Here is a 15,682-nt window from a genome sequence, read left to right as displayed (position 1 = left end):
ATCGCGCTATGCTTGAGAAAAGGGCTGGAGGCTGAGCTGTCAGACCGACTCCTACAGATATGCCAGTGAACAGAATTCTGCAACTTCCTATGTATTTTCATACTAACATGCTACAGAAGCCACATTAGCTGAACATTTTTAATAAAATTAAATTGCAAAAAATTATTTGCAAGCAAAGACAGATGCATGTAGTAAAAAATATATTGTCTAGATTGTCATGTGTCAGCTAAAAAGCATTTTTATATCAAAGTAATCAATCTGACATGCCGAAGTATCCGGCGACAAGGTCACTACTGTGACTGAGCGGACTTTACCTTTCCTCCAGCCTGGCCTCTAACCGCGAAGCAGAACAGCGTTGACTCTTCGGCATTCCCTTCCATTTTAAACTGAGCAAAGCTGGCAGCATGGCCTTCAATGGGCTGCGACACTTTCCTGTCCACAGAGTACAGCTGCATGGCTCCAACAACACGGTTTTGCTGTGTAAAATAATTCAAAATAGGTCAGTCTATTAAGCTAAAGCATAAAAATGAGAAAACAATATCACAAAGCTAAAGAGATTTACAATATTACATCGGTCTGAAAGTAATCAAACTAGACTTGATGGAATGAATGGGAATAAACAGCAGAGATTTGCGACAAAGCTTCACGGTAAAACCCACAAAACTTGGCGCTACACGGCGTACACCACCGGGCTGGCCACACTATACAGTAGAAGAAAAAGATGTATATCATCAGATTCCAAAAGGACACGGTTACCCACCATCAGATGAATGGGGATAGGTGTGATATGTACAGGCCAAGCTTTCCTTTAGCATAAAGCATACAAAGCAAATACACAGCTTTAGCCATACAGAGAATTTCTATGCGCCAAATATCAAATTAGCATTTAATATGGAGTGACTAGCTCTGAGCTGTTGATGTTTCTACACCCACGTAGTAGCATCAGAGGGTGAGTCATGCTAATAGACAGGCTTTGGACAGGGATTGTATCCGTGTAATGTATTGTGGAGACCATAAAACGAGCCTCTTCAGCATCGTGGCTTTACAATACTTTGCATAAAGCAATCTGAAGTTCAGGACAACTACTGCCAATATAGGTCTTAATGATAATGGGCAGCACAGAGTAGGCTGAGGAGGAGTAAGACTATCAGCAGTCACTGCAGAGCCCAGACCTTGGAATTGCTAGGTGTCCTCACAGTCACACTGAGCAATCAGTTACCCCCTCAGTCCTTGGATAGAGGATTACTCCCCCCAAAAAACCTCATTAACCACCAATAAAAGCACTTGCTGGTGTTTACCTGGGCAGAGATTCCGGTAAGAAGCAGCCACTTCTGTTTAGCATCTGTCCGGTAGTTAATGATCTGGCATCCTGCCAGGCTGGAGTGTCGATCAAACATCTTTACTGGCTGCGACTCCCCCTCCATGCTCCAATGATACACGGCATTGTCAGTGACTAGCGCCACGGTGTTCAGCGAGATCCACTTCCAGAAGGTGACGTCGTCGGTCATGGTGTGAGCCTTCATCTTACTTTTCATTTCAATGTTAAAGATCTGGAGGGTTTTCCCAGCTGAAAACAGAAACAAGCACATTTTTTTCCCATGAAGCCATTCCCACCCCACCCCGCTGCAACCACGGCAGATGTAATATTTTATGCCAGTTTCCATCATGCAGAAACAACATGGTCGTAGTTCATGATGCATTATGTTTAACAAAAAAAATGCTACAAAAGGATCTAAATGTAAAAACAAGATCACCGGGATAATAGTAAAAGGAAACACCTCCACAGAGAAGGCATTAATACTGTGCATTGGAGAAAACATTTGGAAATTGGTTTAACAAAGAGTTAACCAATTTGATTATAAAAAGTATGGAAACACAGCTTTCTCTGCCATGCTGGGAAACCAAGCATGGCTCATCCCCCGAAGCCCCAAGCATTAGCCCAGAGTCTACCAATCATTTACATTGCTTTAATGTAGATTTCCAGAAGCAATATACGGCCATCTAAAACCGTTTATTAGCTCAACCTTCAGATCGCTTAAAGGGGTTGTCCAGCTTTTACTGCAACTAAATATGCTGCCTATACGTAGAGCCAAAAGGAGAAATCCAGGATTATAAAAAAAGGGAAAAAATAAAAAGTCTGCCGTTTCCATCAGAAACCTCACCAGTCTTGTCTACAGGCAGTATCTAGTATTATAGCACAGCTCAATTATTTTATATAGGGAAAGAGATACAAGACAGACCATAGACAAGAGCGGCGGGGTTTCCGGGAATTAAACAAAATATATAGTTTTTTTTTTTATTTTTATAATCCTGAAAACCCCTTTTTGACCATATGCATTAGTCACCATCTTCTCTCCCATGTTTTTGTCTTCATATCTGCTTGCTACCATTTAATGGAAATATTCCCATTTACATCCACAGGCTGGAGACTTGCTGATCGGGTCGTGCTCCCACAGCTGCGGAGACTGTTACATTGTATCAGGGGAGCTCATCCTGAAGTCCAGAACAGAAAGTTGTGCTGCTGCATACAGGTCAAGCCCGCAGCGAGAAAACCTGCAGTCCTACTATGGACGGTGTTCGCATGCTGTATATGGCAGTAGTTCTAGAGTTTCTCACAAATCCACAGTAAAATGTTATGTTTGGTGGAAACGGGCTAGATCAGGCATGTGTATATTTGTCCAGTGTGAGGCCCATGGGTTCAACGGAAAATACACTAACTAGTAATGAGCGAACATGCTGGGATAAGGTGTTATCTGAGCATGCTCAGGTGCTAACCGAGAGTCTTCGGCGTGCTCAAAAAAATATGTTTAAGACCCAGCACCTGCTGTTTGACAGCGGCGACATTCAAGGACTGCCTAACAAACAAGCAATCCCTGTATGTGTTGCGGCCACGAAGCATGCAGCCGCGGGGTCTCGAACATATTTTTCAAGCACGCCAAAGAAACTGTTAGCACCCGAGCATGCTCAGATAACACCTTATCCGAATACTCGACTATTTTTTCAGACAGACCAATGGTCAGTTTGATGATAAAAACACAAAAACTAATATCTTGCAGCATGCACTGGGCCTGGGCAGTTTTTATAGACCAGATTAATAGTTGTCCACAGAAAGCAGCTTCTGCACTCGTCTGCTATGAGGTCGAGCACACAAATGCAGTCACAGCCGCAATTTGCAGATCTCATTGGCTCATAGGACGGTCATGTGAACCCAGCATTGTTGTGGACAACGGACACTTGTAGGCAAATCACAAATCTCTAATGTTCTGGACTCCAAGATGAAACACTAAATACAATTAACTCAATTTAAGACTATTTTGTGCATCTAAATGTAAACCGTCAATACTTTCAGCCACGGTAGTAAGCAGAGATCTTGAAGAATGAGTATTTGTGGAAAAAAGTTGCATAACTTTTCTTGCTCAATGAATAAGCCAAGGCAGGACAAATCCCAGGGGGCTCTAGATGGCTTCTAAAGAGGACAGTAAATTTGTTGACCCCTGAATAGGGTTATCTACATCACACTTTACGACCCCTTTAATACTGTAATATAAATGTTCAGAAACCAGTGATGTATCCTTTTGCTTTCATTTATATAAAACTATGTTCCCATCACTTTCATTAGGCAAATGTTGACAACAAGCAAGGAAATGATTGAAAATGCAAATCATTTAGCTAAAGTGGCAAATACAATGGGATGCTGATATTTAAAGAATAGTGGCACATGAAGGTAGCCATGTCTAATTGATTTGGGTACAACTTTCCATCTGGAGATAGGGGAAGGTGCTGTGGAGGCTAGAGAGTTCATTTTGACCTGCTGTTGACCACACAAAAAAATAATCTGTGCAACACACTGAAGAAGGGCAGACATGTCAGTTATTTTAGGAGATAAGAAAAATGGGACTACAGCCAGCTGAAATGACCCGACATGTGATTTCATTGAAACCTATCCTAGATTCCCTCTGCAGCCTAAACAGCAGTGATGATCCATCACCTTTCACATCAATGGTGCCCCATAGATCAGTCACCACTCTAGGAAAGTAGGCAAAGCTGTGGGGAAACAGCCCCTGGCGTGGAGGACTTGGGAGTATGTCAGCATTGAATTACTGTTCCAACCATAACAGGCGCTCTATGCAGCCTTGCAGTTACCCTCTATCTCCACCTCCCCTCCTATTTGATTGACAGGTATGGCTTCATGGAGCCAGACAGAAAACTAGTAGCGCCTGTACTTTGTTTGAATAGTCATTCCGTGCTTACCTTTCATTTTCTACAGTCAGTATCATTTCTTATACATTTGCTGTAGTTTTGCACTACATCCTATAGTCCCCATGGCATGCAAACTAGCCGATAGTCTGATGTATATGGGACAGGGGGTCTCAACTCAACCCGGACGTCAGGAGAGTAGAAGGATCACGTTATTGGAATTTAAACAGCGTATATTTTTGTTAGCCACCAAGTTAGACTGGTAGAGGAAAACTGGCAGCAGCTCGCTCGTAAAAAAACAATAGTGAGCGGAACAGTGTGTTTGTGAGTAAGGGGGAGTCAGGAGTCATAGCGGTCTACGGAGAGGTTATGGCCAACTGCCATCTAATGTGGGAAGGGGACTTAAAGAGGCACCAATTTCCCCTGTTAGCATTTTAAGTCTATGTCCTCGAATTCACGCCAGTGTAGAAGAGGATGTGTGCTGGACTCAGATGCTCCCGATTCATTGGTGCACACACCTCTAAAACAAATCTCTGAAAAGTGGCGTGTGCCTCACCTTGTTGGGGACTGGATTAAGATTTGTGGGGTAAAACTGTACTGATTATCATAAATAAGACGAGCATGGGTTACGTTGTCCCCATCCAGCCCACTTTGCTGGAACTGAGCGAAAATGGTGCAAGACTCCCATAAGAGTAGCAAAAATTTAGAGCCCTCGTGTGGCGCTAAAATTTTGCAACTTCTCAGTTTTTTTTATGCCAGAATTCTGGTGTAAAAGCTTTGATGAATCGGGCCTTTAACAAAGACCATTATCTGTCACAGCAAAGAGGCGTTCCGTAGGAGTTACAAAGCCCTACTCTAAGAAATGTACCTAAGCTAGGCTTAAATCTAGAGATCCACACATCCAGGTCCTGAAACTGGAAAGCAGCAGCCATCCCTCTTAGGACAAATGAAATGCCTATCACACAATAGCTAAGAAAGCAAGGGGAAGTGCTAATAAATGCTGCGCTAATCGCTCCGAATCCCTCCCAGCTCCATACCCAGAATAGCACAACCCTAGCAAGATTTCATTGGGATTACTGAGCAAGCATACATTGTTAGTACTGTACATCTAGGTCTACATGGTGATACTTACACTGCGCTGAGGCATTCTCTGCTGTGCCTGCTTCAAAAAAAAAATTAAAAAGATTGCAATCACTTTAAAAAGAGCCGTCTATACAAGGCTACTTAACTGTACATTAATAAGAAATAACTACGTTTACTGATGGTTAGAGGTACACAGGTTGAATATCTGTTTGCTTCTAGTCCGTCAAGATGGTTCATGGTTTAGTTAACTTTACTCAACTGGGCAACTCTTAGTGTGCCTCCTTAGATCGCTGCCAGCCCAATGCTCGCTATCTCAACTTCCCCTAACAATACATTCATTGGAGAAGAAGAAAATGCACCTGCCAGATCACTCTGACCGCGGCTTATATTCTGGGAAGGAAGACGGATCAGGCAATTCAATTTACGCTGGATGATGCTTTTCCTCAATGCTTGAGCCAATGCTCAGGATGTGACATAGCACTGAAGGAGCCACTACGTCCCAAGATGGTTTCCCCAACCACTAGCCTCTTTAGCTTGACTGACTGTGTGATACCAGGAGCCAGGCAAGGAAATTAGAAGGTGAGCAGTCAATGCTCTATCCAGCTAAAGAAGCTGGTGGGCAGGGAAGTAACCCAGGGAGACAGAGGCTCTAAGGGCTCAATCACAACCTGATGACTTAATGCCCAGTTTGAATATGAATTAACCCGCTAATTTTTCAGGAATGCAGCAACAGAGAGAAGGAATAAAGATGCCGATGGATTTAAATTTCAGACCTGCATGTCCATATGTGCAGTTTCGAGGGATTGATCTTACGGACAGATTTGCTTTAAAAAGGTGGAAACCTTGGGGTACTGTTCAATGTATAATTTTAATGAAGACTGTGTGCCATGGTATAACCATGCAATGGCATAAGTCATCCATTGACTTGCCAATGTAAACCAAAGCGACTCAGGCCAGAGCTCAAAAATGCTGCAACAAAATAAGAAAGGCCAGACAGGCCTGCTGTAAAGGAAACTTTTAGTCATTTCACATGTTAGTTGTGTATCTGTTATGTGATCTGATCACTGAATTGTATAAACAGCTAGTTTTATCCTGTCTGTCCTATACTCTTATCACGGTAGAACATAAGCTTTTTTTTTAATCACTGACAATTGATATCGGAAGCATGTTGAGATTTACATAATACAGGTGTCTTTTACTGTTTACACTGGTAATCTACTACAATACGAAAACTACAAGAGCACCAATACAGTGTTTAAAGAGCAAAGTACTAGCCTAAAGGTACCTTCACACGAAGCGACGCTGCAGCGATAGCGACAACGATGCCGATCGCTGCACCGTCGCTGTTTGATCGCTGGGGAGCTGTCACACAGACCGCTCTCCAGCGACCAACGATGCCGAGGTCCCCGGGTAACCAGGGTAAACATCGGGTTGCTAAGCGCAGGGCCGCGCTTAGTAACCCGATGTTTACCCTGGTTACCAGCGTAAAAGTAAAAAAAACAAACAGCACATACTTACATGCGTCCCCCAGCGTCTGCTTCCTGACACTGACTGAGCTCCGGCCCTAACAGCAGAGCGGTGACGTCACCGCTGTGCTTTCAGTTTCACTTTAGGGCCGGTGCTCAGTAAGGCTACGTTCACACTAGCGTTGTGCGCCGTTGCGTCGGCGACGCAACGCACAACGCACGCAAAAACGCGTCAAAACGTACGCAAAAACGCTGCGTTTTGCGACGCATGCGTCGGTTTTTGCCGAAAATCGGATGCAAGAAAAATGCAACTTGTTGCGTTTTCTTGGTCCGACGCTTGCGGCAAAAAAGACGCATGAGTCGCACAACGCAACAAAAAAAAACGCATGCGTCCCCCATGTTAAGTATAGGGGCGCATGACGCATGCGTCGCCGCTGCGTCGCCGACGCAAACCCGACGCACATTAGCTTAACGCTAATGTGAACGTAGCCTAAGTGTCAGGAAGCAGACGCTGGGGGACGCATGTAAGTATGTGCTGTTTGTTTTTTTTACTTTTACGCTGGTAACCAGGGTAAACATCGGGTTACTAAGCGCGGCCCTGCGCTTAGTAACCCGATGTTTACCCTGGTTACCAGTGTAAAACATCGCTGGTATCGTTGCTTTTGCTTTCAAACACAACGATACACAGCGATCTGACGACCAAATAAAGTTCTGGACTTTATTCAGCGACATCACAGCAGGATCCTGATCGCTGCTGCGTGTCAAACGAAACGATATCGCTAGCCAGGACGCTGCAACGTCACGGATCGCTAGCGATGTCGTTTCGTGTGAAGGTACCTTAAGGAAAAATGCCAGTCTACATTGCCGAAGTCTTATGTCTACACCCAGTCATAGGCTAAATAAGGGAAACCTGTCATGTCAACCATGACACTCTTCTGGTAGAAGTGATCACTGAAGTCTTTATAAAATGTGTAGCAGGCGCACTTCATGAATTAGTGAAATCCTAGTTCCAGACTCAAATTTCAGTGACAGCAAATCGAGAGGCTCATCTCCAATGGCCATCACACAGCAAGTGACAGCATGGGAGAAGACAGTCCTCCAGACTCACCAGTCTTAGAAGAATTGAAACTCCTGTCCTAGAAACCACTTCGTAATAAAACAGCAGAAAAACAATCAATCATCTCAGCCCTCAATACGGCAGCTGTGCAGGCCTGTTATAATATAATACTATATATATATATATATATATATATATATATCTATATATATTTGTCTAAGGGGTACTTCCGTCTTTCTGTCGGCAACTTCCATCACGGATATTCATTCGCTGATTGGTCTCGCCAGCTGCCCGTCATGGCTGCCGCGACCAATCAGCGACGGGCACAGTTTGATTAGTCCCTCCCCACTCCCCTGCAGTCAGTGCTCGGCGCCCGCTCCATACTCCCCGCAGTCACTGCTCACACAGGGTTAATGCCAGCGGTAACGGACCGCGTTATGCCGCGGGTAACTCACTCCGTTCCCGCCGCTATTAACCCTGTGTGACCAAGTTTTTACTATTGAGGCTGCATAGGTAAAAACATCTAATGTTAAAAATAATTTAAAAAAAACCTCATTATATACTCACCTTCTGCCGCCTGTCCGACGCTCCGGTGACCGGTCCATGCAAGCGGCAGGTTCCGGTGCCAAGGTTGGTGTGCGACAAGGACCTGCCATGACGTCACGGTCATGTGACCGCGACGTCATCACAGGCCCTGCGCGAGAAGGACCTGCTGTGATGTCACGGTCATGTGACCGCGACGTCATCACACCCTTGGACCGGAAGCTGCCGCCTGAACCGAACACAGGCGACAGAACTACAAGAGGCCCCTCGGAAGGTGAGTATATGTTTATTTTTTAACCTGTGACATACGTGGCAGTATACTGCGTCACTGGGCAACATACTGCATCACTGGGCAATATACTACGTGGACATGCATATTCTAGAATACCTGATGCGTTAGAATCGGGCCACCATCTAGATAGATATATACGTGTGTGTGTGTGTGTGTGTGTGTGTGTGTGTGTGTGTGTGTGTGTGTGTGTGTGTGTGTGTGTGTGTGTGTGTGTGTATATATATATATATTTATTTTATTCTATCATAATATAATATTCCATCTAAAACACTTGGGAAGGATTTCAAGGAAACTGAAATGTTACTAGAATGTATTATGTTACTACTTAATTCCTTACTTCAATTGCAGGCTGAACCTTATCCGGACAACACACGGACAGTATTTTTTTTCTGCCGCCTTAGAACCAGACAATTTTTCATTATTGCACTTTTGCTTTTTTTTATTGTTTTTACCCCCTCTCCTTCTTCCAAGAGACATAACCTTTTGGGTTTTAATTTAACATAGCCATATAAGGGCTTATAGTTTTGCTGGACAAGTCATTTTAAATGATACCATTCAATTTAACAAATCAGGGTTTTCTTTTTTTTTTTTTTTTTTTACTGCCGAATGACCAATGTAAAAACATTACCAGGCAATGTGATTCTCCAACCCAGTAGAATTAGAGCAATACCACTTTTGTAGCATTGGATTTATTTATACTTTTAGTTGGCTTGTTTTACTGTGCAGTGAGCTTATACCAATCTTGTGTACATAATATTTCTTATTACATTTTTATTTAGGGAGGGGAGGTGCAAAAAAACTTGTAAGGCTATGTGCACACGGCCGGAATTGCAGTGGAAATTTCTGCGGCAATTCCGCAACTGTGCCGCGGGTAAAACGCATGTGGAATTGGCATGCGTTTTCCCACTAAACACTAGTGTTTTACAAGCGTAATTAGCTTGCAGAATGCTAGCGGTTTCCAAGCGAACTGTAGTATCGCTTGGAAAACTGATTGATAGGTTGGTCACACTTGTCAAACATAGTGTTTGACAAGTGTGACCAACTTTTTACTATTGAAGCTGCCTATGCAGCATCAATAGTAAAAAGATCTAATGTTAAACATAAAAAAAATCAATCATGATATTCTCACCTTACGGCGGCCCGGCAGTCTTCCTGCTCCTCGTGATGCTCCCGTTCCCAATAATGCCTAGCGGCAATGATCTCAGATGCCATAGCACAGGTCATTGCTGCAAAGCATCACTGGGAACGCGAGGATCGGGAACACTGCGAGGGCAGCCGGAATGTGAGAATATCACGATTTATTATTTTAATTTTTTTTTTTTTTTTTTTTTACAATTATATGGTTCCCAGGACCTGGAGGAGAGTCTCCTCTCCTCTGCCCTGGGTACCAACCGCACATGATCCACCATGCGGGAAGTAAGCGGATCAATGCATTCCTATGTGTGCGGAATCCCCACGATTCCGCACAAGGAATGAACATGCTGCGTTTTTTTTCCGGTATGCGATTCCGCCATGGAAAAAAACGCAACATGTGCACAAAAATTGCAGATTGCATTCTAATAATAGGATGCTTAATGTATGCGGGTTTTTTTTGCAGTTTTATAGCGAAAAACCACGAAAAATCCTGAACATGTGCACATAGCCTAAGGCTATGTGGGCATGGTGCGGATTAGCCTCAGGAATTTCTGGTGCGGATTCTGCATCTCTTGGCAGAAAACGCAGGTGCGGATTTGACGCATTTTATTGTGCAGATTTTGTGCTTTTTTTTGTGTTTTTAACCCCTGCGGATTTCTATAATGGAATGGGTACAAAAACGCTGCAGATCCACAAAAAAAGCAGCAACATGCTATTTTTTAATCCGTAGCGTTTACGCACAGAGTTTTTCGCACCATTAGCACAGCGGGTTTTTTTTCCTCATTGATTTACATTGTACTGTAAATCACTTGCGGATCTGCAGCGTTTCTGCACCGCAAAAAACGCTGCGGATCCGCAGCAAATCCGCAACGTGTGCACATACCCTAAAACTGGCATTTTGATTTTTCCCCTCTTTACAGCATTTACCGACTAGGCTAATTCCATATTTTAATAGAGCGGACATTTACAGCAAGTTTTCCTCTTAACGGGGAGAAAAGGGTGGTGATATGAATATATTTATTTTTGTATATTATTTTTAGTCTCCTTAAAAAAGGTACCACTCCAGAGTTGTTGGTTTTTTTTATTCCCACAGCTGAAGTGGTGCATTAAACACAACTCTCCTGCCCCAATCGTATACTCACCCTCAGGCATCTTCACCGCTTTTCGGCACCACTCCAGTCCCGCAGCACCATCTTTTGAGCACAGCTTCTGAGCGTCTGGAAGTCAGAAGTTACGTCACAAGCTCTCAATTAAAGCCTATGAGAGCCAGATGAAGCAATCAGACTAGGGTGCATGTCCACCGTCCGGATTCACAGCGCTTTGGACGGAACGGAAAACCCGCTCCGCCCAAAGCACCGCCCTCTTCTGTACTCGCGGTGATTCCGGATGTGTTCATTGCACACATCCGGAATCTCTGCACCCCACACATAGGGCCCTGTGATTTACCTTGCGGCGACAGAGCCATATATGTCTATAAACGCAGGGCTGCAGGATGCGTGTTCGCACGCATAGTGGAGACGGGTTTCATAAAATCCTCTCCACTGTGCTGTAACATCTGGACGCTGCGGGTTGTATGCAGCGTTCAATCCGGATGTAATCCGGACAATGGACACGCACCCTTATACTGGTTAGTGACTTCTGGCTCCCTCCATGAAAGCACTGGAGCAGCCGGCAGGACACAAACTGCAGGAGACAGAGGGACAGCAAAAACGCCAAGGACAGTATCAGTCAGGGGACTGGAATTTTAAGCAGCACGCCAGCAAAGAAAAAAAAAATGCTTATGCCAGAAGTCGCAAACCCATCTTACCTGGAGAGACTCATCCAGCTCGAACAGGGTCATGAGCCACATCCATACCTCCCTGGAGTAGTGACATCCAGCTCCCATCACTGTCAAAGTAGTGACACCCAGTGGCTCCATTACCAGTATGACAACAGCCATAACTTTCCTACAGAGATCACACAGGCAACATACCTGCACCCAAGGGTTACACTCATTCCATATTATCACATCAAGTGCTCCCACCACATTATAGTATCCAGCTTCCAGCTCCCCTCTATTTGGAAGCATCATCTTAACTCCAGATTACTATACTTCATTTATCTCTAAACCAGGTACGGACTGGGGCTGAAATTCAGTCCTGGCATTCGAAATCACACAGGCCTATGGTGTCCCCGTCCCCCAGATGGGATCTATAACTAATATGACCCTGGATGGAGGAAAAGAAGATTTTCTACAAGACCAATATACTAATGAAACCTGTGGGCTACAGGGGTAAGTGACGGAGTCAGCAACTTTGTGCTCAATCACAACTCTAAACAGTATGGGTATCTTTAAAACACCGATTCTATTAACAACGTAGCAGACAAGGCAGCCCATGACCAGACAGGCCCTTCTGGCATTTGCCAGAATTGCCAGTCGGCCCTGCTCTAAACCCCCAAAGCCAGTACGTGAGCATCCATATCTAATCTTTTGTGGGGAACTAAGGACAAAAGTCACCAAACTTACTAGATCTTGTTAGACCTACTTTGCTGAACCTAATGCTAAAGCACCAGTCTGGCAGACCACTAAAAACCGCACATCATGAGCCCACAAGCTAAAGATTGGGGACCCCTAGATTATACTATATACCACAGTATTGTTGTATATGGTATAAATGGTTTCTTATGGAGCTCAGCCTATGGCAGCACTTCACAGGAGGCCAGAGATGACGGCTGTCATAGTAATGCATCAGTCTCCTGCAATTGTGTGTATAGGGCCGATGGAAAGCAGAGCACACGCGTCATTAACCCCTTCATGACCCAGCCGTTTTTTGCAATTCTGACCAGTGTCCCTTTATGAGGTAATAACTCAGGAACGCTTGAACAGATCCTAGCGGTTGTGAGATTGTTTTTTCGTGACATATTGGGCTTCATGTTAGTGGTAAATTTAGGTCGATAATTTTTGCGTTTATTTGTGAAAAAAAATGGAAATTTGGCGAAAATTTCGCAATTTTCAAATTTTGAATTTTTATTCTGTTAAACGAGAGAGTTATGTGACACAAAATAGTTAATAAATAACATTACCCACATGTCTACTTTACATCAGCACAATTTTGGAAACAAAATTTTTTTTTGCTAGGAAGTTATAAGGGTTAAAATTTGACCAGCGATTTCTCATTTTTACAACAAAATTTACAAAACCATTTTTTTTAGGGACCACCTCACATTTGAAGTCAGTTTGAGGGGTCTATATGGCTGAAAATACCCAAAAATGACACCATTCTAAAAACTGCACCCCTCAAGGTACTCAAAACCACATTCAAGAAGTTTATTAACCCTTCAGGTGCTTCACAGCAGCAGAAGCAACATGGAAGGAAAAAATGAACATTTAACTTTTTAGCTACAAAAATGATCTTTTAGCAACAATTTTTTTTATTTTCCCAAGGGTAAAAAGAGAAACTGGACTCCAAAAGTTATTGTACAATTTGTCCTGAGTACGCCGATACCTCATGTTGGGGTAAACCACTGTTTGGGCACATGACAGGGCTCGGAAGGGAAAGAGCGCCATTTGACTTTTTCAATGAAAAATTGGCTCCAATCTTTAGCGGACACCATGTCGCGTTTGGAGAGCTCCTGTGTGCCTAAATATTGGAGCTCCAAATGGGGAGTCACCCCATTTTGGAAACTAAACCCCCCAAGGAACTTATCTAGATGCATAGTGAGCACTTTGAACCCCCAAGTGCTCCACAAATTGATCCATAACAATGAAAAAGTACTTTTTTTTCACAAAAAATGTCTTTTAGCCTCAATTTGTTCATTTCCACATGGGCAACAGGATAAAATGGATCCTAAAATTTATTGGGCAATTTCTCCTGAGTACACTAATACCTCACATGTGGGGATATACCACTGTTTGGGCACACGGCAGGGCTTGGAAGGGAAGGAGCGCCATTTGACTTTTTGAATGAAAAATTAGCTCCAATCGTTAGTGGACACCATGTCGAGTTTGGAGAGCCCCTGTGTGCCTAAACATTGGAGCTCCCCCACATGTGACCCCATTTTGGAAACTAGACCTCCCATGGAACTAATCTAGATGTGCGGTGACCACTTTAAACCCCCAAGTGCTTCACAGAAGTTTATAACGCAGAGCCGTGAAAATAAAAAAATCTTTTTTCTTTCCTCAAAAATTATTTTTTAGCCTGCAATTTTTTATTTTCACAAGAGTAACAGGAGAAACTGGACCCCAAAAGTTGCTGTCCAGTTTGTCCTGAGTACGCTGATACCCCATATGTGGGGGTAAACCACTGTTTGGGCGCACGTCGGGGCTCGGAAGGGAAGTAGTGACGTTTTGGAATGCAGACTTTGATGGAATGGTCTGCAGGCATCATGTTACGTTTGCAGAGCCCCTGATGTGCCTAAACAGTAGAAACCCCCCACAAGTGACCCAATTTTGGAAACTAGACCCCCAAGGAACTTATCTAGATATGTGGTGAGCACTTTGAACCCCCAAGTGCTTCACAGAAGTTTACAACACAGAGCCGTGAAAATAAAAAATCATTTTTCTTTCCTCAAAAATGATGTTTTAGCAAGCAATTTTTTATTTTCACAAGGGTAACAGGAGAAATTGGACCCCAATAATTGTTGCCCAGTTTGTCCAGAGTATGCTGGTACCCCATATGTGGGGGTAAACCACTGTTTGGGCGCACGTCGGGGCTCAGAAGCGAGGGAGCACCATTTGACTTTTTGAACGCAAGATTGGCTGGAATCAATGGTGGCGCCATGTTGCGTTTGGAGACCCCTGATGTGCCTAAACAGTGGAAACCCCTCAATTCTAACTCCAACACTAACCCCAACACACCCCTAACCCTAATCCCAACTCTAGCCATAACCCTAACCCCAACACACCCCCAACCACAACCCTAACCCCAACACACCCCTAACCCTAATCCCAACCCTAATCCTAACCCTAATCCCAACCCTAACCACAACCCTAACCCCAACACACCCATAACCATAACCCTAACCACAAGCCTAATCTTAACCCTATTTCCAACCCTAGCCCTAATTCCAACCCTAACCCTAAGGCTATGTGCCCACGTTGCGGATTCGTGTGAGATTTTTCCGCACCATTTTTGAAAAATCCGCAGGTAAAAGGCAATGCGTTTTACCTGCGGATTTACTGCGGATTTCCAGTGTTTTTTGTGCGGATTTCACCTGCGGATTCCTATTGAGGAACAGGTGTAAATCGCTGCGTAATCCGCACAAAGAATTGATATGCTGCGGAAAATACAACGCAGCGTTCCCGCGCTGTATTTTCCGCACCATGGGCACAGCGGATTTGGTTTTCCATAGGTTTACATGGAACTGTAAACCTGATGGAACACTGCTACGAATCCGCAGCGGCCAATCCACTGCGGATACACAGCCAAATCCGCACCGTGTGCACATAGCCTAATTCTAAGGCTATGTGCACACGCTGCGGAAAACGCTGCGGATCTGCGCAGCAGTTTCCCATGAGTTTATAGTTCAATGTAAACCTATGGGAAACAAAAAACGCTGTGCCCATGGTGCGGAAAATACAGCGCGGGAACACAGAGGTTTACATTCTGCAGCATGTCACTTCTTTTTGCGGACTCCGCAGCGGTTTTACACCTGCTCCAATAGAAAACCGCAGTTGTAAAACCGCAGTGATATCCGCACAAAAACCACGGTGAATCCGCGGTAAATCCGCAGCGGTTTTGCACTGTGGATTTATCAGATCCGCTGTGAAAAAAATCCGCAGAGGACCAGAATACGTGTGCACATACCCTAACCCTAGTTCTAACCCTAACCCTAGTTCTAACCCTAACCCTAACCCTAGTTCTAACCCTAACCCTAGTTCTAACCCTAACCCTAGTTCTAACCCTAACCCTAGTTCTAACCCCAACCCTA

The 15,682-nt window shown here is 44.1% G+C and overlaps 1 protein-coding gene across 4 annotated transcripts in view; it reads right to left on the bottom strand.

Moving 5' to 3' along the window:
- CLTC (clathrin heavy chain) overlaps positions 1 to 15,682 on the bottom strand; it is a 77,723-nt gene that overhangs the window by 27,493 nt on the left and 34,548 nt on the right. For 2 of the 4 annotated variants that reach the window (XM_077296188.1, XM_077296187.1), the window contains exons 3-5: positions 5,330 to 5,359; positions 1,299 to 1,567; positions 315 to 476 (exon numbers count right to left, since the gene is read on the bottom strand). In XM_077296188.1, coding sequence (XP_077152303.1) covers positions 315 to 476; positions 1,299 to 1,567; positions 5,330 to 5,359 — 461 coding nt within the window. The remainder of the gene's footprint in view (positions 1 to 314; positions 477 to 1,298; positions 1,568 to 5,329; positions 5,360 to 15,682) is intronic. The other 2 variants (XM_077296190.1, XM_077296189.1) reach the window with 1 other exon arrangement.

The sequence above is a fragment of the Ranitomeya variabilis genome, chromosome 3 (genome assembly GCF_051348905.1).
Source record: "Ranitomeya variabilis isolate aRanVar5 chromosome 3, aRanVar5.hap1, whole genome shotgun sequence".
NCBI classification, from domain to species: domain Eukaryota; kingdom Metazoa; phylum Chordata; class Amphibia; order Anura; family Dendrobatidae; genus Ranitomeya; species Ranitomeya variabilis.
Note: the sequence above shows the minus strand (reverse complement) of the source record. Positions and strands in the feature narration are given on the sequence as shown.